The sequence below is a fragment of the Theropithecus gelada genome, unplaced genomic scaffold (assembly GCF_003255815.1).
Source record: "Theropithecus gelada isolate Dixy unplaced genomic scaffold, Tgel_1.0 HiC_scaffold_172, whole genome shotgun sequence".
Classification (NCBI taxonomy): domain Eukaryota; kingdom Metazoa; phylum Chordata; class Mammalia; order Primates; family Cercopithecidae; genus Theropithecus; species Theropithecus gelada.
Genome location: NW_020258144.1, coordinates 45634 through 69889, shown reverse-complemented (window position 1 = coordinate 69889; position 24256 = coordinate 45634). Strand labels below are relative to the sequence as shown.

The 24256-nt window shown below is 52.6% G+C and overlaps 1 protein-coding gene across 1 annotated transcript; it reads left to right on the top strand.

Annotated features, from left to right (window-relative positions):
• The first annotated feature begins 11924 nt into the window (after positions 1 to 11924).
• LOC112617440 (cation channel sperm-associated protein 1-like) lies at positions 11925 to 21415 on the top strand. The gene is made up of 12 exons (XM_025374210.1): positions 11925 to 13218; positions 15274 to 15486; positions 16483 to 16596; positions 16719 to 16866; positions 17175 to 17266; positions 17405 to 17548; positions 17732 to 17795; positions 17969 to 18041; positions 18158 to 18218; positions 19385 to 19460; positions 21002 to 21116; positions 21251 to 21415. The coding sequence occupies exons 1-12, from the start codon at positions 12057 to 12059 to the stop codon at positions 21275 to 21277; spliced, it is 2289 nt and encodes a 762-aa protein (XP_025229995.1). The 5' UTR covers positions 11925 to 12056; the 3' UTR covers positions 21278 to 21415.
• The last annotated feature ends 2841 nt before the right edge of the window (positions 21416 to 24256 follow it).

The window sequence follows — 24256 nt, the reverse complement described above, 5'->3', positions numbered from 1 at the left end:
CACTCCAGCCTGGGTGACAGAGCGAGACTCCATCTAAAAAAAAAAAAGCTGCAAATGCCACTAAGAGAAGGCACGTTAATAAGAACAATGATACTAGCTTCTACTGAGCACTTACTGTATTGGGCTGTTTTTGCATTGCTATGAAGAAATACCTGAGTCTGGGTAATTAAAGAAAAGAGGTTTGATTGGGGCCGGGCACAGTGGCTCATGCCTGTAATACCAGCACTTTGGGAGGCCGAGGCGGGTGGATCACGAGGTCAGGAGATAGAGACCATCCTGGCTAATAGGGTGAAATCCTGTCTCTACTAAAAACAAAAAAAAATTAGCCGGGTGTGGTGACGGGCGCCTGTAGTCCCAGCTACTTGGGAGGCTGAGGCAGGAGAATGGCGTGAACCCAGGAGGCAGAGCTTGCAGTGAGCCGAGATCAACCACTGCACTCCAACCTGGGCTACAAAGTGAAAAAAAAGAAAAGAGGTTTGATTGGCTCCCAGTTCTGCTGGCTGTACAGCCATGGTGCTGGCATCTGCTCAGCTTCTGGGGAGGCCTCAGGAAGCTTACAATTGTGGTGAAAAGTAAAGTGGAAGCAAGCTTATCACATGGCAAGAGCAGGAACAAGGTCAGTGCCCTCTGGGGGGAGGTGCCACACACTTTCAAACAACCAGATCACTGTGAACTCAGAGCAAGAACTCGCTGATCACCAAGGGGATGGGGCCAAGCCATTTGATCACCAAGGGGATGGCGCCAAGCCATTCATGAGGGATCCACCCCATGATCCAAACATCTCCCACCAGGCCCCACCTCCAACACTGGAGATCACATTTCAACATGAGATCTGGGCAGGGCAGTGGGGACACACAGCCAAACCATATCACTTACTATATACTAGGTCAGTGGTCCCCAACTTTTTGGCACCAGGGAGTGGCTTTGTGGAAGACTATTTGTCCATGGTGTGAGGGGTAAAGGGGGATGGTTTTGGGATGAAACTGTTTCACCTCAGATCATCAGGCATTAGATTTTCATAAGGAGTGCACAACCTAAATCCCTCGCACATGCAGTTCACAATAGGAGATTCACACTCCTCAGAGAATCTAATGGTGATCTGACAGGAGGCACAGCTCAGGTGGTAATGTCTATGGCCCAGGGGTTGGGGACCCCTGTGCTAGGTGCTCTTCTCTACACTTTATGTATTTTTTAACTTATTTGATTTTCGTTTTGCTTTGTTTTTGAGATGGAGTCTAGCTCTGTTGCCCAGGCTGGAGTGCAGTGGTGAGATCTCGGCTCACTGCAACTTCTGCTGCTCAGGTTCAAGTGATTCTCCTGCCTGAGCCTCCCAAATAGCTGGGATTACAGGCACCCACCACCACACCTGGCTAATTTTTGCATTTTTAGTAGACACAGGGTTTCACCATATTGGCCAGACTGGTCTCAAACTCCTGGCCTCAAACAATCCACCTGCCTTGGCCCCTCAAAGTGCTGGGATTACTGGCATGAGCCAGCAGGCCCAGCCAACTTACTTGATTTTTACAACACCCTAAGAGGTAGCTGTTACTCTTCTCTCCCTGTTTTATTTATTTTAGAGACAGGGTCTCACTTGTCACCCAAGTGACAAGTCTCAGCTACTCGGAGGGAGCAGTGGTGCGATCGTGGCTCACTGCAGCCTCAAACTCCCAGGCTCAAGCAGTTCTCCCTCAGCCTCCTGAGTAACTGGGATTACAGGAAGGTACCACTGAACACCCAGCTATATCCCCTCTTGTAGAAGAGGAAACTGAGATACAAAAAGTTGAAGTGCCCAGGCTCATACAGCCGGGAGAAGCTGAGCTAGGACAGAAACCAAAGTGCTCAGGCTCCAAAGCCCAGGTCTTTCCACCACAATACATTACCCGACCCCCTGAAACACCCTCTCAGCCATCCCTGCAGCCTCTTTATTAAAGAGCCTCATTATAAAAGCCTCCTGGGAGCAGGTTTGAGTGGGAGGGAGGGGCAGAGAGCCCAAGTGCTTTGGGAGCCCAAGGTGAGGCGGGGCACAGAGAGAGAAGCTGGTGCTCCGCCAACACAACCGGGCAGCTTCCCAGAATGGGCCAGAGGCGTGGAGAGGGGCTGTGGGGCAGAGGTGCCTGAAGAAAGGGGCTAGACAGTCAGTTCCAGCTAGAGGAGGGCATGGAGGACAGGAAGGGGAGCCCCTTTCTCCACCTCATAGACTCTAGATTAGCTCCTCTGGCCCAGCAGGGCTACAGAAATCTGAGGATCCCTGCCAGCCAATCCTCTTCTTCCCAGCAAGAGTTCCCCTGGTTGCCCTCCAGTGGGCAAAGGACAGGACAGGATCACCCTCCACCACTCCCATCCTCCACATTCATCCTGATCTCATGGGATTGCTATAACACCCAGGCAACAGAGGGCAAAGGAGTCAAGTTCTCATGCTGCATTAAAAATGGGAAGACTCAAGCTGGGCACGGTGGCTCACGCCTGTCCCAGAACTTTGGGAGGCCGAAGCAGATGGATCACTTCAAGTCAGGAGTTTGAGACCAGTTTGGCCAACATGATGAAGCCCCATCTCTACTAAAAATACAAAAATTAGCCAGGTGTGGTGGCATGCGCCTGTAATACCAGCTACTCAGGAGGCCGAGGCAGGAGAATCACTTGAACCTGGGAGGCGGAGGTTGCAATGAGCCAAGATCACACCACTACACTACAGCCTGGGCGACAGAGTGAGACTCCATCTCAAATAAATAAACAAACAAATAGTAAAGACAATAAATACTCAAAACTCATCACTTACTAATTAGTTTACTACAATTTACTTTTTTTTTTTTTTTTTTTGACACAGGGTTTCACTTCTGTTGCCCAGATGAGTAGAGTGGTGCGATCTTGGCTCACTGCATCCCTGACCTCCCTGGGCTCAGGTGGTCCTCCCACCTCAACCTGGCACCCCTGGTGCCACCGTGTTGGGCTAATTATTTTTTAATAGACAGGATCTTACTGTGTTACTCAGGCTAGTCTCAAAATCCTGAGCTCAAACGATCTGCTGGCGTTGGCCTCCCAAAACACTGGGATTACAGGCATGAGCCACCGCGCCCAGTCAGTGGTGTGTTATTTACGGCCTATCTCTTCCAGGACAGCACTTGGTGGTGTTACATTGGTAACCTGAAATCAGCCATCGTGAGAGTATTTACACTACAAATCGACAAACATCATACATCAGAAGTTTTATTGATTTGTTGACTGCCTAGACCAGGGATGAGCAAACTATAAGCAAATCTGGACTACCACCTGTTTTTGTAGATAAAGTTTTTTTTTTTGTTTTGTTTTTGTTTTTGTTTTTGTTTTTTTTTGAGACGGAGTCTCGCTCTGTCGCCCAGGCTGGAGTGCAGTGGCCGGATCTCAGCTCACTGCAAGCTCCACCTCCCGGGTTCACGCCATTCTCCTGCCTCAGCCTCCCGGGTAGCTGGGACTACAGGCGCCCACCACCTCGCCCGGCTATTTTTTTGTATTTTTTTTAGTAGAGACGGGGTTTCACCGTGTTAGCCAGGATGGTCTCGATCTCCTGACCTCGTGATCCACCCGTTTCGGCCTCCCAAAGTGCTGGGATTACAGGCTTGAGCCACCGCGCCCAGCCTAGATAAAGTTTTATTGGAACACAGTCACACTCATGTATTTACGTCTTGTCTAAGGCTGTTTATGCACTACGCTGGCAGAGTTGAGTAACTGCAATAAGATCATATGGCTCCCAAAGCCTAAAACATTTACCACTTCATGGAAGGAGTTTGCTGACCTGTAGCCTGGATTTAAGAAAACACTGGAGGGGCCAGTCACGGTGGCTCATGCCTGTGATCCCAGCACTTTGGGAAGCCAAGGCAGGCAGATAACTTGAGGTCAGGAGTTCGAGACCAGCCTGGCCAACATGGTGAAATCCCATCTCTACTAAAAATACAAAGATTTGCTGGGCGTTGGGGCAGGTGCCTGTAATCCCAGCTACTTGGGAGGCTGAGGCAGGAGAATTGCTTGAATCTGGGAGGCAGAGGTTGCAGCGAGCCAAGATTGTGCCACTGCACTCCAGCCTGGGCAACACAGTGAAACTCAGTTTTTTTAAAAAAAAGAAAAGAGGCTGGGCTTAGTGGCTCATGCCTGTAATCTCAGTACTTGGGGAGCACAAGGTAGGTGGATTACCTGAGGTCAGGAGTTCGAGACCAGTCTGGCCAACATGGTGAAACCCCGTCTCTACTACAAACACAAAAATTAGCCAGGCTTGGTGGCGGGCACCTGTAATCCCAGCTACTTGGGAGACTGAGGCAGGAGAATTGCTTGAACCCGGGAGGTGGAGGTTGCAGCAAGCCAAGATTACACCATTGCACTCCAGCCTGGGTAACAAGAGCAAAACTCCATCAAAAAAAAAAAGGAAGGAAGGAGGGAGGGAGGGAGGGAGGGAGGGAGCGAGGGAGGGGAAAGAAAGAAGGAAGGAAGAAGGAAGGAAGGAAGGAAAGAGAGAGAGAGAGAAAAGAGAAGAGAAGAGAAGAAAAGGAAGAGAGAAAAGCGCGCCAGGCATGTTCACTTATGCCCGTAATCCCAGCATTCTGGGAGGCTGAGATGGGAGGATCACTTGAGCCCAGGAGTTTCACACCAGCCTGGTCAACATAGTGAGACCCAGTCTTTACAAAAACAAGTTTTAAAAATTAGCCAGGTGTAATGGTGCATACCTGTAGTACCAGCTACTTGGGAGGCTAAAGGGGGAGGGAGGATTGCTTGAGCCCAGGAGTTTGAGGTTACAGACAGTGGTGAAGGAAAATTCTCCCAGTGGGTGGAACCTTGGGGCAATACATCTGTGGATGCTTTCTGTGGAGGAAAGGTGGCCTAAGGTACAGATTTACACAGACTCGTGAGCAGCATCTGATAGGCTAGCCAGCTGCAGAGACTTGAAAAGAGCACAACTGGCAATCCGATGGCCTAGGAGACAGGACTGTGAACAGCTTCTCAAAATAGTCACAGGGTGGGAAGATTCCCATATGAAATGCCCATCAGAGAGCAATCGGTGGAGGAGCCCTCAGTGATGAGATACGATGACTCGCCGTAGATTGTGTCAGCCTCTTTACGTGGCCAGACCCATGCTTTCTCAATGGTCCCATACACAGAGTGCTCCACCACCAGATGTCTGTGCGTGCTAGAAAATGGCTGTGCTCAATTGGCCAGGCGTGGTGGCTCATGCCTGTAATTCCAGCACTTTGGGAGGCTGAGGCGGACGGATCACTTGAGGTCAGGAGATGGAGACCATCTTGGCCTACATGGTGAAATCCCATCTCTACTAAAAAAAAATACAAAAAATTAGCTGGGCGTGGTGGCGGGCACCTGTAGTCCCAGCTACTCAGGAGGCTGAGGCAGGAGAATCCCTTGAACCAGGGAGGTGGAGCTTGCAGTGAGCCGAGATGGTGTCACTGCACTCCAGCTGGGGCGACAGCGCGAAACTCCGTCTCAAAAAAAAAAAAAAAAAAAAAGAAAGAAAGAAAGAAAGGAAAAAGAAAATGGCTGTGCTCAGGCCAGGTGTGGTGGCTCATGCCTGTAATCCCAGCTACTTGGGAGGCTGAGGCAGGAGAATCACTTGAACCCGGGAGGCAGAGGTTGCAGTGAGCCAAGATCACATCATTGCATTCCAGCCTGGGCAACAAAAGTGAAACTCCATCTCAAGAACAAAAAAGGAATGCCTTTGTCTAAGTTTTTATACAGTGTTTTTAATTCATTTTCTTTTTTTTTTAAGATTTTTTTTTTTTTTTTTCCCCAGACAGAGTCTTGCTCTGTCACCGAGGCTGGAGTGCAGTGGCACAATCTTGGCTTACTATAACCTCCACCTTCTGGGATCAAGCAATTCTCAGGTCTCAGCCTCCTGAGTAGCTAGGACTACATGCTCCCACCACCATGCCCAGCTATATTTTGTTTTTATTTTTGTATTTTTAGTAGAGAACTAGGGTTTTGCTGTGTTGGCCGAGCTGGTCTCGAATTCCTGGCCTCAAGTGATTCACCTGCCTTGGCCTCCCAAAGTTCTAGGATTACAGGCGTGAGCCACCATGCCGACATTTCTTTTAGTTTTTAAAATTAAAAAGAAATATATTGCTAGGCCTGGTGGCTCACGCCTGTAATACCAGCACTGTTGCCCAGGCTGGAGTGCAGTGACAAAATCTCAGCTCACCGCAACCTCCGCCTCCCGAGTTCAAGTGATTCTCCCACCTTGGCCTCCCGAGTAGCTGGGATTAGAGGCATGCACCACCACACCCAGCTAATTTTTGTATTTTTAGTAGAGATGGGGTTTCACCATGTTGGCCAGGCTGGTCTCGAACTCCTGACCTCAGGTGATCTGCCTGCCTTGGCCTCCCAAAGTGCTGGGATTACAGTCGTGAGCCACCACACCCAGCCTGCCTGGCCAGATTTATTTATTTATTTATTTATTTATTTATTTATTTTATTTTATTTTATTTTATTTTATTTTGAGACAGAGTCTTGCTCTGCCACCCAGGCCAGAGTGCAGTGGCACAATCTCAGCTCACTGCAAGCTCTGCCTCCCGGGTTCACGCCATTCTCCCGCCTCAGCCTCCCAAGTAGCTGGGACTACAGGCACCCGCCAGCACGCCCAGTTAATTTTTTGCACTTTTAGTAGAGACATGTTTCACCGTGTTAGCCAGGATGGTCTTGATCTCCTGACCTCATGATCCGCCTGCCTCGGCCTCCCAAAGTGCTGGGACTACAGGCGTGAGCCACCGCACCCAGCCTGCCTGGCCAGTTTTTAAAACATTTTCAGGTTAGCTAGTCTTTGTTGAATAAAGGCAAACATTTTGCTGCATCATTACTTTCCATCTCCAAGAGTTTCTGACACCAGTGCCTCTCTGTGAAGAAAGCAGTGTGTTGTGATAACATCAAGTTTTTGTTTGTTGGTTTTGTTTTTTTCCAAGGACAGTAAAAATTCTTATGGAGCCAACCATTGATTTGAACCATCAGTATAAATGCCAAGGTAGTTCTTCCAAGACAGACTTTTTGATGATTCGTCATATGAAATGACATTAAATCTATCTTGGCTTTTTGTTTGTTTGGGAAAGCTGAAAAATTTTCTTGATGATCGTGCTGACCATTTACAGATCTTACTAGTACTATAGCGTGGTAAGCATTCACCATTTTATTGATGAAATCAGTTGACTCATCAACCAGGATAAAGATTAAGTTGTAGCCCGGCGCAGTGGCTCACGCCTGTAATCCCAGCACTTTGGGAGGCCGAGGAGGGTGGATCACAAGGTCAGGAGATCAAGACCATCCTGGCTAACACGGTGAAACCCCATCTCTACTAAAAATACAAAAATAAAATTAGCTGGGCACAGTGGTGAGTGCCTGTAGTCCCACCTACTCGGGAGGCTGAGGCAAGAGAATGGCGTGAACCCGGGAGGTGGAGCTTGCAGTGAGCCGAGATCGCGCCACTGCACTCTAGCCTGGGCGACAGAGCGAGACTCTCTCTCAAAAAAAAAAAAAAAAGATCAAGTCGTTTTTCAGTTTATTATCAAGAAAACAAAAATAGGCCGGGCGCGGTGGCTCAAGCCTGTAATCCCAGCACTTTGGGAGGCCGAGACGGGTGGATCACGAGGTCAGGAGATCGAGACCATCCTGGCTAACACGGTGAAACCCCGTCTCTACTAAAAAAATACAAAATACTAGCCGGGCGAGGTGGCGGGCGCCTGTAGTCCCAGCTACTCAGAGGCTGAAGCAGGAGAATGGCATAAACCTGGGAGGCGGAGCTTGCAGTGAGCTGAGATCCGGCCACTGCACTCCAGCCCGAGCGACAGAGCCAGACTCCGTCTCAAAAAAAAAAAAAAAAGAAAACAAAAATAAAATCCTGTTCAGTATCAGAGATCATGTCGTCAATATGTGAGGTTGCTGTTCTCTCTCAGGATAGAGTCTTTTCTTTCTTTCTTTCTTTTTCTTTTTTTTTTTGAGACGGAGTTTCGCTCTTGTTGCCCAGGCTGGAATACAGTGGCGTGATCTCAGGTCACTGCAACCTCCACCTCCTGGGTTCAAGCGATTCTCCTGCCTCAGCCTCTCAAGTAGCTGGGATTACAGGCGCCTGCCACCACACCTGGCAAATTTTTGTATTTTTATTAGAGACGGGGTTTCAGCATGTTGGCTAGGCTGGTCTCAAACTCCTGACGTCAGGTGATCCATCCTTCTTGGCCTCCCAAAGTGCTGAGATTACAAGTGTGAGCCACCATGCTTGGCCTTTTTTCTTTTTCTCTTTTTTTTTTTTTTTTAATAGACAAGGTCTTGCTCTGTCACCAAGCCAGTGGAGTTATCACGGCTCACTATAGCCTCAGCCTCTTGGACTCAAGTGATCCTCCTGCCTCAGCCTCTGGAGTAGATGGGACCATAGCATGCCACTGTGCTCGGCTAATTTTTAAATTTTTTATGGAGAGGGTCTTTCTCTGTTTTCCAGGCTGGTTTTGAACTCTTAGCCTCAAGTGATCCTCCCTCCTTGGTCTCCCAAAGTTCTGGGATTACAGGTGGGAGCCACTGTGCCTGGCCTATTATAGTACATTTAATTGTGAGGATTTCACATTTTTTGCAAGTTTCTTGTTTAGTCATCTGTCCTGCCCTTCTGTTTTATACCTTATTAGCCTCTGTGTTTTACAAATGAGTCTGACGGGTTAACGTGGGGTTTTTTAAAACATAGGCTGTGAAATGAAAGGGGAGAATTCTAGGCCTAGGTCCATGGACAAATCTGGTAAGGTTGGTTAGTGATAAAGAGTTACAACCTAATTGTAGTTAGGTTCTTTTCCATTTTGCTGGAGCCATTGCTACGTGTCTAACTGCAAATCACAGCCACTTGACAAGTAAATGTGCCATTTTAAAAAATATCTATTTGGGCTGGGCACGGTGGCTCACATCTGTAATCTCAGCACTTCGGGAGGTTGAGGCAGGAGGATCACCTAAGGTCAGGAATTTGAGACCAGCCTGGCCAACATGGTGAAACCCCATCTCTACTAAAAATACAAAAATGTGCCAAGTGCAGTGCTAGGCGCCTGTAATCCCAGCTACTTGGGAGGCTGAGGCAGAAGAATTGCTTGAGCCTGGGAGGCAGAGGTTGCAGTGAGCCAAGATTACGCCACTGCACTCCAGCCTGGCCAACAGAGTAAGACTGTCTCAAAAAAAAAAAAATTTTTTTTTACTATAATACTAACCTGCCTAATTCATGTTTTATCATGTTTACATCAACAGCAAAGTAGCAGGGAAGCAGCTGAGTCACAGCACTTACAAATTCTTTCTTTAGAAGGAAATTTTCCTCTGATTTTCTGTCACACCAGTTGAGTTTTGTTTGTTCCCATAAGTCAGTTGCTGGTGCATAAAGGGAGGTTGGGGAGGGAATTCAGTAGAGCAAGGACGATATCATCAGCCTCAACCTCCTCCCCAGGCCATGCGTGCTCACATACTATCAACAGACTTCCTGATGTCATGTTAAAAAATGAGAAAGACTCAACTGAATGAACACAGTCCTGCTTTTCTTTCTTTTTCCTTTTTTTTTTTTTTTTTTGGTGAGACAAGATCTCACTCTGTCACCCAGGCTGGAATGCAATGGTGTGATCTCGGCTCACTGCAACCTCCGCCTCCTGGGCTCAAGCAATTCTCGTGCCTCAGCCTCCCAAGTAGCTGGGACTACAGGCGCACACCACCACATCCAGCTTATTTTTTTTGTATTTTAGTAGAGACAGAGTTTCACCATGTTGCCCAGGCTGGTCTCAAACTCCTGAGCTCAGCTGATTCATCTGCCTTGGCCCCCCAAAGTGCTGGGATTACAGGTGTGAGCCACCACGCCCGGCCTGCACAAATTGTTTCTTTGTCTGCTGCTGGCAACAGATAGTGAGCTCCTTAAAACAGGAGCCATGTCTCTTTCATCGCTGGGAAGCCAGTAGCCGCTATGGACATGGCTCTGACCAAGCATTCAAGAAGCTGACACCCATAAGCTTCCAGAAGAGCTGTGCTGTGCACAATGAATTCAGCCTACAGGGCAAGCTCTGCGGTGGATTCCAGGAGGAACACAGGAAAGCATGAAGGTTACGGATACAGACTTGGAGTAAGATAGCACTGATGGTAAGTTTTCATTCATCAAGCAACTCATTTATACTCTCTGAGCCACAGCACCTTTGTCTGTCAAATGGGGATAAACAATATCCACCATGTGGGGCTATTGTGAGGATTAAATTAAATGTGTATGGGCCGGGCACGGTGGCACAGGCCAGTAATCCCAGCACTTTGGGATGTCGAGGTGGGCAGATTGTTTGAGGTCAAGAGTTCGAGAACAGCCTGACCAACAGAGTGAAACCCCATCTTTACTAGAAATACAAAAGAAATTAGCTGGGCGTAGTGGTGCACGCCTGTAATTTCAGCTACTTGGGAGGCTGAGGCAGGAGAATTTCTTGAATTCAGGAGGTGGAGGTTGCTGTGAGCTGAGACCATGCCACTGCACTCCACCCTAGGCGACAGAGCAAGACTCTGTCTCAAAAAAAAAAGAAAAAAGAAAAAAAGAAAAGAAAATGTGTATAAAGCAGTCCTCAATAAATGATGGCTGATAGTTTTATTTTGGTAATAACCCTAACAGGAGGTTTCCAGGATCAAGAAGAGAACAATAATGCCAATTAACATGTATTGGCCAGGCATGGTGGCTCACACCTGAAATCCCAGCACTTAGGGAGCACGAGGTGGGTGGATCATTTGAGGTCACGAGTTCGAGAGCAGCCTCGTCAACATGGTGAAATCCCGTCTCTACTACAAATACAAAAATTAGCTGGGTGTGGTGCGCACCTGTAGTCCCAGCTGCTAGGAAAGCTGAGGCAGGAGAATTGCCTGAACCCGGGAGGCAGAGATTGCAGTGAGGGAGATTGCGCCCCTGCACTCCAGCCTAGTGACAGAGTGAGACTCTGTCTCAAAAAAAAAAAAATTAGCCAGGGTGGGGTATAGTGGTGGGTGCCTGTAATCCCATCTACTCAGGGGGCTAAGGCAGGAGGATCACTTGAACGCGGGAGGCAGAGATTGCTGTGAGTGGAGATCGTGCTGCTACACTCCAGCCTGGGTGACAAAGTGAGACTGTCTCAAAAAAAAAAAAAAAAAAAAACACATAGGCCGGGGGTGGTGGCTCATGCCTGTAATTCCAGCACTTTGGAAGGGCGAGGCGGGCGGATCACAAGGTCAGGAGATCAAGACCATCCTGGCTAACACGGTGAAACCCTGTCTCTACTAAAAATACAAAAAGTTAGCCGGGCATGGTGGCGGGCGTCTGTAGTCCCAGCTACTTGGGAGGCTGAGGCAGGAAAATGGCGTGAACCTGGGAGGCGGAGGTTGCAGTGAGTCGGGATCGTGCCGCTGCACTCCAGCCTGGGCGACAGAACGAGACTCCTTCTCAAAAATAAAGTAAGAAATAAACAAACAACAACAACAAAAACTAGGTATTATGCTGTTAATATAAGGTTTACATATCTTAACTTTTTTGATCCTGTGGGCTAGGTGTTCTTATTCCCATTTTACAGAGGAAGAAACTGAGGCATGGGAAAGTTCAGCAACAAGCCCAAGGTCACACACTTATTTAGGAGGGAGTCAGGCAGTCTTCACCCCAGAGCCAACTGACCTCTAGATGGGACTGGAGACTGGACCACTTGGACCATTTTCTTTCCAATAACAGGGCTAGAGCAGCTGATGAAGCCATGGTGCCCCATAGACTTCTTGGTCCAGCTTTGCCAGTGACCTGTGGGGTCCCCTAGGTCCAGTCCTTCCCTTTTCTTGACCTCGGTTTCCTCATTTACAATGAAGGAGTTTGACACAATAATTCTTGATTCTGAACTGTAGTCCAGGAAGAGACATTTGGGAATGAGGCCCTGGCCTGCTGGTGACATCATAGAAGGGGGAGTTCCACGAGAATAGTCAGGCCTTTCTGGAAGCCCAGGGCCACAGTCTGCACTGAGCTCGGCTCAGGAAGGAAGGGAAATCCAGGCGGGGCCTGTTGGGCCCAGGTCTGGAGTTCTGTTCGCTCCAGAGTTCCCAGCACAGTCATGGATCAAAACTCAGTGCCTGAAAAGGCTCAGAATGAGGCAGACACCAATAACACAGATACGTTCTTTCGCTCCCACTCATCACCGCCACACCACAGGCCAGGCCACAGCGGAGCTCTCCACCATCATGGCGTGCCTCAGCGACGTGGTGAATCTCACCACCCTCCGGAGTTCGAAGACTTCCACGACCAAGCCTTCTCCTCCCACATCCACCCATCTCAACACCACAGTGAGGCGTGGAATCATGGCAGAGCCCACGGCCCCACAGGCTTTGGCCTGGCTCCCTCTCAAGGCGCTGTCCCCTCCCACCATTCCTACGGTGAGGACTACCTTAATGAGCTCCACCGTGCTGGCAGAAGGCATCATGACGGGTCCCAATACAGTGGGTTCCATCAGCAGAATGATTCTCACTACCGTAAGGCGTCTCACCATGGCAGACGCCAATATCTCGGTGAGAATTTATCCCACTATTCCTCTGGCGTGCCCCACCACCCCAGCGAGGCTTCCTACCATGGTGGGTCCTACCTGCCCCATGGAGCCAATCCCTACAGTGAGTCCTTCCACCACAGCGAGGCTTCCTACCTTAGCGGGCTCCAACACGACGAGTCCCAGCATCACCAAGTCTCCCACCATGGCTGGTCCACCCACCACCAAAGCCACCACCATGGCAGGTCGCATCATCACGAAGCCCAGCAGCATAGAAGGCCTTCTCATCACGGAGAGATCCTTTCCCCTTATTCCTCTGTGGGGTCCTACCAGCATGGGATATCTGACCATCACAGCGAGTACCCCCATAGTGAGCATTCCCACCACACACAGTACCACCACCGGACCCACCGGCACCGAGACCACCACAGTACGCATCATTCCAGTCACCTCTATGGCGACTACCAGTCCAGGGACTGCGTCCAGAGCACTTCCCAGCTCTCCATCCCACAAACGTCCTGGAGCCTGGTTCATGACGCCTCCGGCCCTGCTGCTTCTCATACAGGAGCCTTCCCCCCTCATATGGCACACCCACGGGGCTCGGCCCACAGCATGACTCGGTCTGTCAGCCACTCACGTGCCGCCCAGAGGTCCAAAAAAGTTCATCCCTGGGATACCTCCACCAAAGATTCAGAAGACTGGGGCAAAGAAGAGGGGCAGTTTCGGAGACGCAAAAGTGAGTCTTTGCTGGGTCCCCCATGCCAACTCTGCTGCCTGGCACAGGTTCCAGACCTGATCTCGGGCCCGCACTGACCTTCCACAGATCATAAGGCCTGAACCTCCTGCATATGTCCCCCATTGGCTATTCATTCTCCTGACTGTTCATGGTCCCATCTTTTATTTTTTGAATTATGCACTTCTTTAGGCCATGAGGTGTTTGTTCATTCAGTCACTGCCTTCTTTATTCGTATGTCCACCAGTCAAACATTGACACTCATTCAGTGTGGGTGTGTCACCTGCCTGCACCATGGCAGCACAGGGAAAAATTCAACACAGTCGCTGCCCTCGAGGGGCCCAAGACTGGGGGTGGTCACTTAGCCGACCACAGATCATCCTGTGCTCGGGGCCTGCCGTCCTCAGAACATTGACCATGGTGGATCCTATCTGTCCAGATTTCTCCCACTCAACTGTGAGCTGCTTGAGGACAGAGATTAGGAGCTAATGCCTGAATGAGGGCCTTATTGGAGGGCAAGGAGGGACCATGGGCTTTAGCTCTCACTCCACCGAACCTTCTTCCTAGTAGTTCAATAAACGTGACAACAGGCCAGGCGTGGTGACTCACACCTGTAATCTCAGCACTTCGGGAGGCCGAGACAGGCGGATCACTTGAGGTCAGGAGTTCGAGACCAGCCTGGCCAACATGGTGAGATCCCGTCTCTACCAAAAAAAAGACAAAAATTGGCCAGGCATGGTGGTGCGTGCCTGTAATCCCAGCTACTCGGGAGGTTGAGGCAGGAGAATCGCTTGAACTCAGGAGGCAGAGGTTGCAGTGAGCCGAGATCATGCCACTGCACTCCAGCCTGGGTGACACAGCAAGACTCCATAAGAAAAAAAAAACAAACAAATAGGCCGGGCGCGGTGGCTCACACCTGTAATCCCAACACTTTGGGAGGCTGAGGTGGGCAGATTGTTTAGGAGTTGGAGACCAGCCTGGTCAATATGGCGAAACCTTGTCTCTACCAAAAAAATACAAAAATTAGCCAGGTGTGGTGGTGTGTGCCTGTAATCCCAGCTACACAGGAGGGTGAGGCAGGAGAATAACTTGAAGCTGGGAGGCAGAAGTTATAGCGAGCCAAGATCACGACACTGCACTCCAGCCTGGGCAACAGAGCGAGACTCCATCTCAGAAAACAACAACAAATAAAACATGACAACAGTCTCAGGAACAAGCAGACAGGGGCAAGTGTGTTATTAAATGGGGGTGGGAAAGGCAACCCAGAGGAGGGAACATTTCATCAGGACCTTAAAGGGAGAGGATAAGTGCACCAAGAGGATGGGGTGATGAGGAGGTTGGGTTTTCCATGTGTAAGTTGCCACGTGAGCAAAGAAAGGCATGGAGACACAGGAGTGGGAGCCCTCAGGATCCCCAGAAGCCAACTCCAAATCCCCAACAGGCTGGCCCCTGCCACAGAAGGCACAGGACCAGCCTGTTGGGGATTTATTGGCCAGGGTGGTCTCGAACTCCTGGTCTCCAGGAGTGAGCTCCAGGTGCGAGCCATTACTTCTGGTCACAATTATCCCCATTTTAAAGACAAGAAAACGGAGACACAGAGCAGTAGTGAAGTCACGCAGCTGCTTAGGTAGAGCCGGGGAGAGCCTGGGAATCCAGGCTTGTGTGAGGCTCATGCTGAGGAGAGAGAGGACCCTGGGTGCTGGGGACAGCCCTGAGCGCACTCCTGTGTCCCTGCAGAGTGGTACTTCATAACCTTGGACTCCATATTCTTCTGCGTCTATGTGGTGGAAGCCGTGGAGGCCAGGAGTTCGAGACCAGCCTGGCCAACATGGTGAAACCCTGTTTATACCAAAAATACAAGAATTAGCTGGGTGTGGGGCAGGCACCTGTAGTCCCAGCTACTTGGGAGACTGAGGCGCGAGAATTCCTTGAACCCCGGAGGCGGAGGGCCAGCAAGCAGGTGGGAGTGACTATGGACGCTGAGCCAGGCTGGGGGGTGCCCGGGACCTCGTGTCCCCCACTTGCACACACTTGACTTTCTGGCCCTGTTCCTTTCAGCCGGCCGGCTCCAGCGGACCCACAAGAAGGGACACTCTACTAATCTCTTGCAGTGGCTGTGGGAAAAGCTAACCTTCCTCATTCAGGGCTTCCGGGAAATGATCCGGAAGCTGACCCAATCCCTGGCCTTTGAAACCTTCATCTTCGTCGTCGTCTGCCTCAACACCTTCATGCTGGTGGCCCAGACTTTCGCTGAAGTCGAGATCCGGGGCGGTAAGAGCCAGGGAGCCCTGTTCCCATGGAGAAGCCACCGATGCTGTTCCAGGACCTCCATGGGCCTGATTCAGTGCCGGGCGGTTCACAGGACTCAGCTCACTAGATCCTCACCCCTGGGAAGTAGATGGCATTGCCCAGCGTTTAGAGAGCGTCTCATAAAGACTCCGCTGAGGTCAGCCAGCCCGAGACAGGAGGACCAGCTAGGCGGGAGGCGGTGCTGTTCGCGCCGCAGCCACTAGGGAACGCATCTGCTCCAAATGTGCGACTGAGGGCGGCCGGGCGCCTGCAGCCTGAGCTTCGCGGGAAGGGCCGGGAACCCGAGAAGGCCCTGGAGGGGCGAGGGTGGAAGGCGCTGGAGGGGTGAGGGTGGAAGGCCAGGGAAGGTTGGGCCCTCTAATGTCATGGAGCAGGGTGAAGGACAGGAGCTGCCCGGCTCGTTGTCTCAGGCTCCAGTCTAAGCACTTCGCTTGTGTTCATGCATTTAATTCTCACAACTTTATCGAATGGACTTCAGTTATCCCTATTTTATTTTAGACGGAGTCTCGCTCTTTTGCCCAGGTTGGAGTACAGTGGCGTGATCTCGGTTCACTACAACCTCTGCCTCCCGGGTTCCAGTGATTCTCCTGCCTCAGTCTCCCAAGTAGCTGGGACTACAGGTGCCCGCCACCACGCCCAGCTAATTTTTGTATTTTTGGTAGAAACAGGGTTTCACCATGTTGGCCAGGCTGGTCTCAAACTCCTGACCTAGGGTGATCTGCCCGCCTCACCCACCCGAAGTGCTGGGATTACAGGCGTGCACCATTGCTGCCGGACACAATTAAACCCATTTTAAAGACAAGAAAACTGAGACACAGAGCAGTAGTGAAGTCGTGGAGCTGCTTAGGTAGAGCCGGGGAGAGCCTGGGAACCTGGGCTTGTATGAGGCTCATGCTAAGGAGAGAGAGGACACTGGGTGCTCGGGACAGCTCTGAACGCGCTCCTGTGTCCCTGCAGAGTGGTACTTCATGGCCTTGGACTCCATATTCTTCTGCATCTACGTGGTGGAAGCCCTGCTCAAGATCATCACCCTGGGTCTCTCGTACTTCTATGACTTCTGGAACAATTTGGGTGGGTGGGGCTGGGGCCAGGCCGTGTGTGTTTAGTCTCAGGGAGGCTCAGGATGAGAGAACGGTGGGGAAGGGAGCGCTGGTGTTGGGAGCCCGCCAGGCTCAGGAACCCTGTGCCCTCAGACTTCTTCATCATGGCCATGGCCGTGCTGGACTTCTTGCTGATGCAGACCCACTCCTTCGCCATCTACCACCAAAGCCTCTTCCGAATCCTCAAGGTCTTCAAGAGCCTGCGAGCGCTGAGGGCCATCCGGGTCCTGCGGAGGCTCAGGTCAGTGGCCACGGCTCCCACCTGGGGTGGGGACTCCAAAGGAAGAGGGGACACAGACCGGGTCCCCCAAGAAATCCACTGTGACCTGCTCAAGGGATGGGGGCGCCGGAGGCTGCTGACCCCAGCCTGCTTCTGCCTCCTGCCATGCACTGGAATCAGCCCCTTCATTTTTCCAGAGAGGGGCCGGGACTCACCCAAGTCACCAGCAAGTCAGGAGCCTCCTGCCTTCAGCGCCAGCTGTGGCTGCTAGGCATAAACACCCCCCTGCCCCACTGATGACTCAGCCCCCGCTCCATTTCTGCCCACAGATTCCTGACCAGCGTCCAGGAAGTGACAGGGACCCTGGGCCAGTCCTTGCCATCCATCGCAGCCATCCTCATCCTCATGTTTACCTGCCTCTGTATCCTGGTGCTGCAGGGGCTGGGGTGGGGGCCTGAGGGGTTGCGGTGAAAGGGGTGCGGGGAGCAGGGATGGGGCAGGAGGAGGGGTGCTGGGACAGGGATAGGACTGAGAGCCCAGTTTGGCCCTGAACAGCCAGTGCTCTTCTCCGCGGTCCTCCGAGCACTGTTCCGCAAATCTGACCCCAAGCGCTTCCAGAACATCCTCACCACCATCTTCACCCTCTTCACCTTGCTCACGCTGGATGACTGGTCCCTCATCTACATAGACAGCCGTGCCCAGGGTAGGGCAGGCCCCAGGCGGCAGGGAGGGCAAGGGATTGGGGGGGTGGACCGGCCAGGGCTTGGTGACCCCATCGGCAAAGTGGGGCTTCTGATGCCTGCATGTCAGAGTGTGGGGAGGGAGCAGGTCATGGTTGGGGGTGGCAAGCACAGCCTGACTGTGCCCTCTGGCCTGCTCCCCCTAGGCGCCTGGTACATCATTCCCATCCTCATAATTTACATCATCATCCAGTACTTCATCTTCCTCAAGTGAGGACTCGCCCCTGCTGTGCTGCCCAGCACCACCCGTGCTTCCTCCTCCCCCTGGGACCCTCACCCCAGCCCTCTCACCCTGGTCGTGCCACACTGAACCCACAGGAAGTACAGGGTGCCCCTCTCCTCTGGCCTCTTCACTGAGGGCACACTCCTGTCCCCTTCTCCAGCCTGGTGATTACTGTCCTGGTGGATAGCTTCCAGATGGCGCTGTTCAAAGGCCTCGAGAAAATGAAGCAGGAGGTACCAAGTGGGGTGGGACAGGTGGACCAGATCAGGAAGCTGGAGGAGTAAGGCCATGGGGCTCCAGGGTTGAGCAGGCCTGGGACTCTGACAGATCTGAGGCCTCTTCTTCCCAGAGGGCCGCCAGGATCCAAGAGAAGCTGCTGGAAGACTCACTGACGGAGCTCAGAGCCGCAGGTACCAGCTCAGCCCGCCCTGGCCTCACCTGCCAGTGGAGGCCATTCTCTCCATCCCCCTAACCTCCCTCCACAGATACAGAATTCCAGACTCAGTTTTAGAGTTTTAGAATTTGAGACTCAGGAGGACTTTAGTCCAGAGGACTCTAGGACAATCCTCCCAAAGCCATTTAAACTGCTTGTCAAATCGTTGTGGTTTTTTTGTTTGTTTGTTTGTTTGTTTGAGATGGAGTCTTGCTCTGTGGCGCAGGCTGGAGTGTGGTGCTGCAATCTCTGCTCACTGCAACCTCGGCTTCCCAGGCTCAAGCAATCCTTCCATCTCAGCCTTCTGAGTAGCTGAGACTGCAGGCATGCGCCAGCACACTCACCTAACTTTTTGTTTGTTTTTTTAGTAGAGGTGGGTTTTCACCATGTTGGCCAGGCTGGTCTCAAACTTGAATTCCTGACCTCAGATGATCCTCCCACCTCAGCCTCCCAGAGTGCTGAGATTACAGATGTGAGCCACCACACCTGACTGTGCTTGTCAAATCTTAAAAGACCTACTGGGGGCTGGGCATGGTGGCTCACGCCTGTAATCCCAGCACTTTGGGAGGCCGAGGCAGGCGGATCACCTGAAGTCAGTAGTTTGAGACCAGCCTGGCCAACATGGTGAAACCCTGTCTCTACTGAAAGTACAAAAATTAGCTGGGCGTGGTGGTGGGCTCCTGTAATCACAGCTACTCGGGAGGCTGAGGTGGGAGAATCACTGGAACCCGGGAGGCAGAGGTTGCAGTGAGCCAAGGCGACAGAGCAAGACTCTGTCTCACACACACAAAAAAAAAAAAAAAAAAGAAGAAGAAGAAAAGAAAAAATACGTTCTAATTGGCTAGGCCTAAGTTACCTGTCCTTGAAGCTGGGGGATGGGGCTAACCTCAGCCAGAGGACTTGGACTAAAAGGGGGTAGAAGTGATTTGTTCCTCAGGAAAATTGGGGTACTTCTTCCAGAAGTGGGGTGGGTGCTGGACAAGCAAACAAAGGGAAGTGCATCATGCGGCACGCCCGGGGAAGCAACCTCCTGGAGCAGCCTGTACAGAAGCTCCATTAGCCCTTATCTTCCTGACACATGGGGTTCCTCTGCCTCCTCTCCAAATCCAGGCCTTGACCTCACCCTTCTTTCTCTACATCCAGAGCCCAAAGATGTGGCCAGTGAAGGCACCATGCTGAAGCAGCTCATTGAGAAAAAGTTTGGGACCATGACTGAGAAGTGAGGAGACAGGAAGGGAGTGAGGCCTGGGGTGTAAGGGTGAGGCCTGGGGGCCTGGCTGGAGGGTTGGGAGGGAAAGGGACATTGCCTGCCCCTCTAGAACGGGATGGAGTGCTGAGGCTTGCGGATGAGCCTGTGGGTGCAATGTGGAGACCCTGAGTGGCTTCTGCACGCCCAGAGGTGTGTGTGCCACCTGGCTAATCCCAGCAGCAGAGATTCCACCCATTCCTTCACCCCAGAACCATCCGCAACCTTTGTCAGGTCTGGGCCCTGTGAGGGCTCCAGGGACCCAAAGAGGACACAGACTCAGCCCCTGCCCATGAGGACCCCACCTCTAAAGCCCTGTGTTGGGCCGTGGAGGCTGAGTAGACTTCAGCCAAGTGGAGGGATAATGAGGTAGTTGGAGGAACAGCTTAGATCAAGGCCTGGAAGCCAAATGCTCAACCTCCATTCCTGTCCACTTGAGTGGCCAGCTGGGCCAGGACATCTGGGAACTCTGTCACCCAGGCTGGAGTGCAGTGGTGTAATCTAGGCTCACTGCAACCTCTGCCTCCTGGGTTCAAGCTATTCTCCCACCTCACCCTCCCGAGTAGCTGGGATTACAGGTGCATGCCACGATGCCCGGCTATTTGTGCGTGGTTTTTTTCAGTAGAGGCAGTGTTTCACCATGTTGGCCAGGCTGGTCTCGAACTCCTGACCTCAAATGATCCGCCTGTCTCGACCTCACAAAGTGATGGGATTACAGGCGTGAGCCACCGCGCCTGGCCTCTCACTTATCTTTCAAACTCGGCTCATTGACGCTGCCTCCAGAAGTCTTTCCAGGCCCCCAGCACCGGGCAAGGTTTCCCTCCTCTGGGCCCCTCAGAACCCAACTTCACATCTCAAGGTGTCAGCAGCTGTCTGGCTCTGAGGGCAAGCTGTCTCTCGTTAATCTCCATCTCCTCTGAGGCCAAGCTGTCTCTTGTTCATCTCCAGCTCCTCAGAGCACCTTGCTGTGTTCATTGTTTCCAGTGTTCTTTGATGAATGGGTTGACAAGATGGCCGGGAGGGTGTGAATGGGACAATGAGTAATGTAGTGGGCGCATGAGTGGGTGGATGGACAGGTGGATGACTGACTACACTGCATGGTGAAGGTGTTAATGGGTGGGTGGGGGGTGGCTACAGGGAAGAGCTGGTGGATGGAGGGGGAGGTGAGTTGTGAGTGGCTAGAGGGCCAGATGGTGAGTGACTGGATAAAGTGGGTGGATGGATGGACAGATGGTCGAGTGGGCGTATTGGGAGGAATGGGGCAGATCAATGGGTGGGTGGAGGGATGGGTGGTTAGGAAGATAAACAAAGCCAGAAGCCTCTACGCTACAGGCAGACTTGGGCACTTTCTCATATCTGGAAAAGGAGACCTCCTGGAAATAAAGGTCTGCAGTCATATAAATTTTGCGGGGAGGAGGCAGGCAAGAAGAGCCTCTGGGTGCTTCTGGGGTCCAGCAGGCCCAGCCAGCAGGTCAACCCAGCCCATCTCTGCGACCCCCACCCATCACCCGCAGGCAACAGCAGCTCCTGTTCCATTACCTGCAGCTGGTGGCAAGCGTGGAGCAGCAGCAGCAGAAGTTCCGCTCCCAGGCAGCTGTCATCGATGAGATTGTGGACACCACATTTGAGGTGAACCAGGCAGGAGCGGGAAGGTGCTGGCGAGGGGCTTGTAGCCAGAAGTGTCCCCAAGTAACAGCCCCATGGGGATCGGAGAGGGCAGAGGCTGGTTCATTCACCCACCCGTGCCCCACTAACCCCTGCAGGCTGGAGAAGAGGACTTCAGGCAGTGACCCCAGGAGGACACCAGATACAGACTTCAACCCCTGGCAGTCTGCCCACCTGGGTGCACTGGGACGGATCCCCAAATCTGCTGGAAGGATTGTCCAGGCCCTGCAGAGCGGGGGCCCCAATAGAGTTTTTAAACCCCAGGAGGCTCCATGTCCTCACTGGCTAGGCCAAGGCGCAGGGAAGGGAATTGGTGCACATTCACGAACGAGTGTGAGCCGGTGCTCCCTATGAAAGGGGCTGCTCTTGATTCCCTCCAGCCCTACCAGGGCCCACATGCTAACTCAGCCCAGCAGGGCATTAACAGCAGCTGGAGGGGTGAGGCAGAACGTGGGCTGAGCTCAGGTGTCGGTGGTGCCGGGAGAGCCGAGGAGGCAGTAACCCTGCTTTGGGGAGGAAGGCCCATCTGGCCCAAGAGTCAGGAGAAAAAGAATAGGCCTGAACACCGCAGGGTTGCCAGGGCCTGGGGGCCCAATGGGCTCCAGGAATGGGGACTCAGAGCCCGGGAACTCAATCCTGCCAGGACCCTCAGCTCCAGGAGAAGAGCACCAACCAGATGGGGATGTCATGAACCCAGAGGTCAGAGGTCATTGTCATATCCTGCCCTTCCTGGGGTCAGACTCTAGAGCCCACTGAGGGGAGGTGGAGTCGGGGCTTCTCAAGTCCTTCTGGCCTCAGGGCAAGGGGCGGGCAGGGATGTGTGGAGGACCTTGCTGCTGGGAGAGGGAAGCAGGGAATGAGGCTGAAGGCTGTGCCCCACAGCCTGCTCTAGGACTTAGATGACCTCCGGACTGATAGCCTGAGCCTAGGCTGGATGTCCAGAGCCCCTGTCCCCATGGCTGGGGGTGACAGTGGGACACTGGCTTATGCTGGGTGCTGGAAACCTAGCACTGAGTAAAGTGCAAGCCTTGCCCTGGCCCCAGGGGTCTCTCCTTGAGTGGAGGGTTTTCCATTATCTACAATAGCCATCTCACCTCTAGTAGAGGTGAATCCAGGGTGCAGTTCAGGCCAGAGGGAGTCAGGAGCGGGAGCTGAAGGGCAATAGTTTTTTGCCAACCCTCCCATCTCTGGGCCAGACCAGTCAGTGCTGTAGCTTCCAGGGCCCCAGGACAGAATAAGCACCTCTCTTTCCTGGTCTGGCTGAAGGCACTGGCTGGCCCAGGACCCAGGAATAGACTGTGTGGAGGAAATGCCATATGGGATTTGGGCACAGATGCCAGGGGCAGAGAGGTCACCGGGCAGGTGTCTCTGGGCCTTGCTTCTCTCCACCACCTCACACCTCACACATTCATTCAGCAGGCATTTCCTGCCCCCCACCCCCTGCCTGCCCAATGCTGGGAGCCCCTGCTTGGTGGCAGATGGGAGCCCTTCTAAGCAGCAGGCCCCCCACACACCCTGGGCTGTCTGAGCTGCCACATCTGACAAGCTTGAGCAGAAACAGGGCTGGATGTCGTCTCCCGGGTCCCCAGCTCCTGTCAAATGCCACCCCTCAGCTTCTCACTCCCAGGTGGGACCCAGGATCTACTTCCTGTTTCCTCATCCCTATCCCAATATGGGCTCCGAAGGCAGATGGCAGGGCCTGGGAGCTGGGGCTGCTGCTCATTAGGCCCTAGCCTTGGGCAGGGGACTAGGCAGGCACAAGCAGGGTGTGAGGCCTTGTCAGAAAGGAAGGGCCGTGGGATGCTCTCCGCAGCCACTGCGGTGCTGCCTGCCTGGGCCTGATGGTACCGACACCTAGCACCCCCAAGGCCCATATCCCAAGTGTGGGTGTGTGCTGGTGCATCTGAGGAACACCTCTGGGTGTGGCACGTGGGTCCTTGGGTTGTGTTTGGGTTTTGTGTGTACATCTCCAGGTTGTTTCTCTAGGGTGTGTTGCTTCTGTGCTCATGAGTTGCTAGGCTGTGTTTCTCTGGGTATGCATGTGATATCTGCCAGCATCTGAGTGTGTGCTGTGGGTGTCTGTGTGTGTATGTCTGGTGTGTTGTGCTTTGGGTGTATGCGTGTGTATATGTATGGGGGAGTATGAATTGCAGCCACAAATTCAGGTGTGCAAATGTTGCAATGCCGCTTTCTTTTTTGAGATGGAGTCTTGCTCTGTCTCCCAGACTGGAGTGCAGTGGCGCAATCTGGGCTCAATGCAACCTCTGCCTCCTGGATTCAAGAGATTCTCCTGCCTCAGCCTCCCGAATAGCTGAGATTACAGGGGCCTGCCACCACACCCAGATAATTTTTGTATTCTTAGTTGAGACGAGGTTTCACCATGTTGGCCAGGCTGGTCTTGAACCCCTGACCTCAGGTGATCCACCCTCCTCAGCCTCCCAAAGTGCTGGGATTACAGGCATGAGCCACTGCACCCAGCCACGATGCTGTTTTCTTTAAATGACATTACATTGAATCTGTCCCCTCACCCCTCCTGTGGGTGGCAGACAAGCTCTGTCCCTCTAGGGCTCCCAGTCTAGCCCCTTTCAGGCATCTTGCCCAGGGCAAGGCATGAGAGGCGTCCTTGTGGTGTGGAGCCCACAGCCTGGACTGAGAAGCACTGTCCTAGCCCTCATGGTCTCTTGGCCTGCAGGGACTCTGCCATCATTGGGCCACATGCAGGTGGAGGAATCTTACAGGCCGGGAGCTCAGCGTCCTGGGTGAGGACACTGCCTGCTTGAAGCCCCACATGCCACCCATGAGCTCCTCCTGGGGCTGAGCAGGAGCAGAGCACAGACTCCTCCTCGGAGTGCTCCCAGGCAGCCGGCCCTGTTCTTGTCTCCGGGCATCGCCCCTGCTCTGTGAGTCTGCCCCCACCCCTTACCTCTGAGAATATCGGGAGTCTCTGGCTATGTGTGGGGGCTCCAAGGTTTGTTCCTCTCTGCCTGTGATGCTGGGGTGTTTGGAGGGCTCCACATTTGGAGGCTCAGCCCTGCACCTTCAGCACTGTCTGGGCTGGGACAGCAGCAGCTCTGCTGCAGGTGGCAGGGTGACCTCTCAGCTTG

Bases quoted from the DNA above. Each gene is read 5' to 3' on its own strand.
- LOC112617440 (XM_025374210.1), top strand. From the start codon at position 12,057: ATGGATCAAAACTCAGTGCCTGAAAAGGCTCAGAATGAGGCAGACACC. The intron at 15,487-16,482 runs GTAAGAGCCAGG...GTGTCCCTGCAG, and splicing joins TGAAGTCGAGATCCGGGGCG to AGTGGTACTTCATGGCCTTG. The intron at 17,549-17,731 runs GTAGGGCAGGCC...TGCTCCCCCTAG, and splicing joins CATAGACAGCCGTGCCCAGG to GCGCCTGGTACATCATTCCC.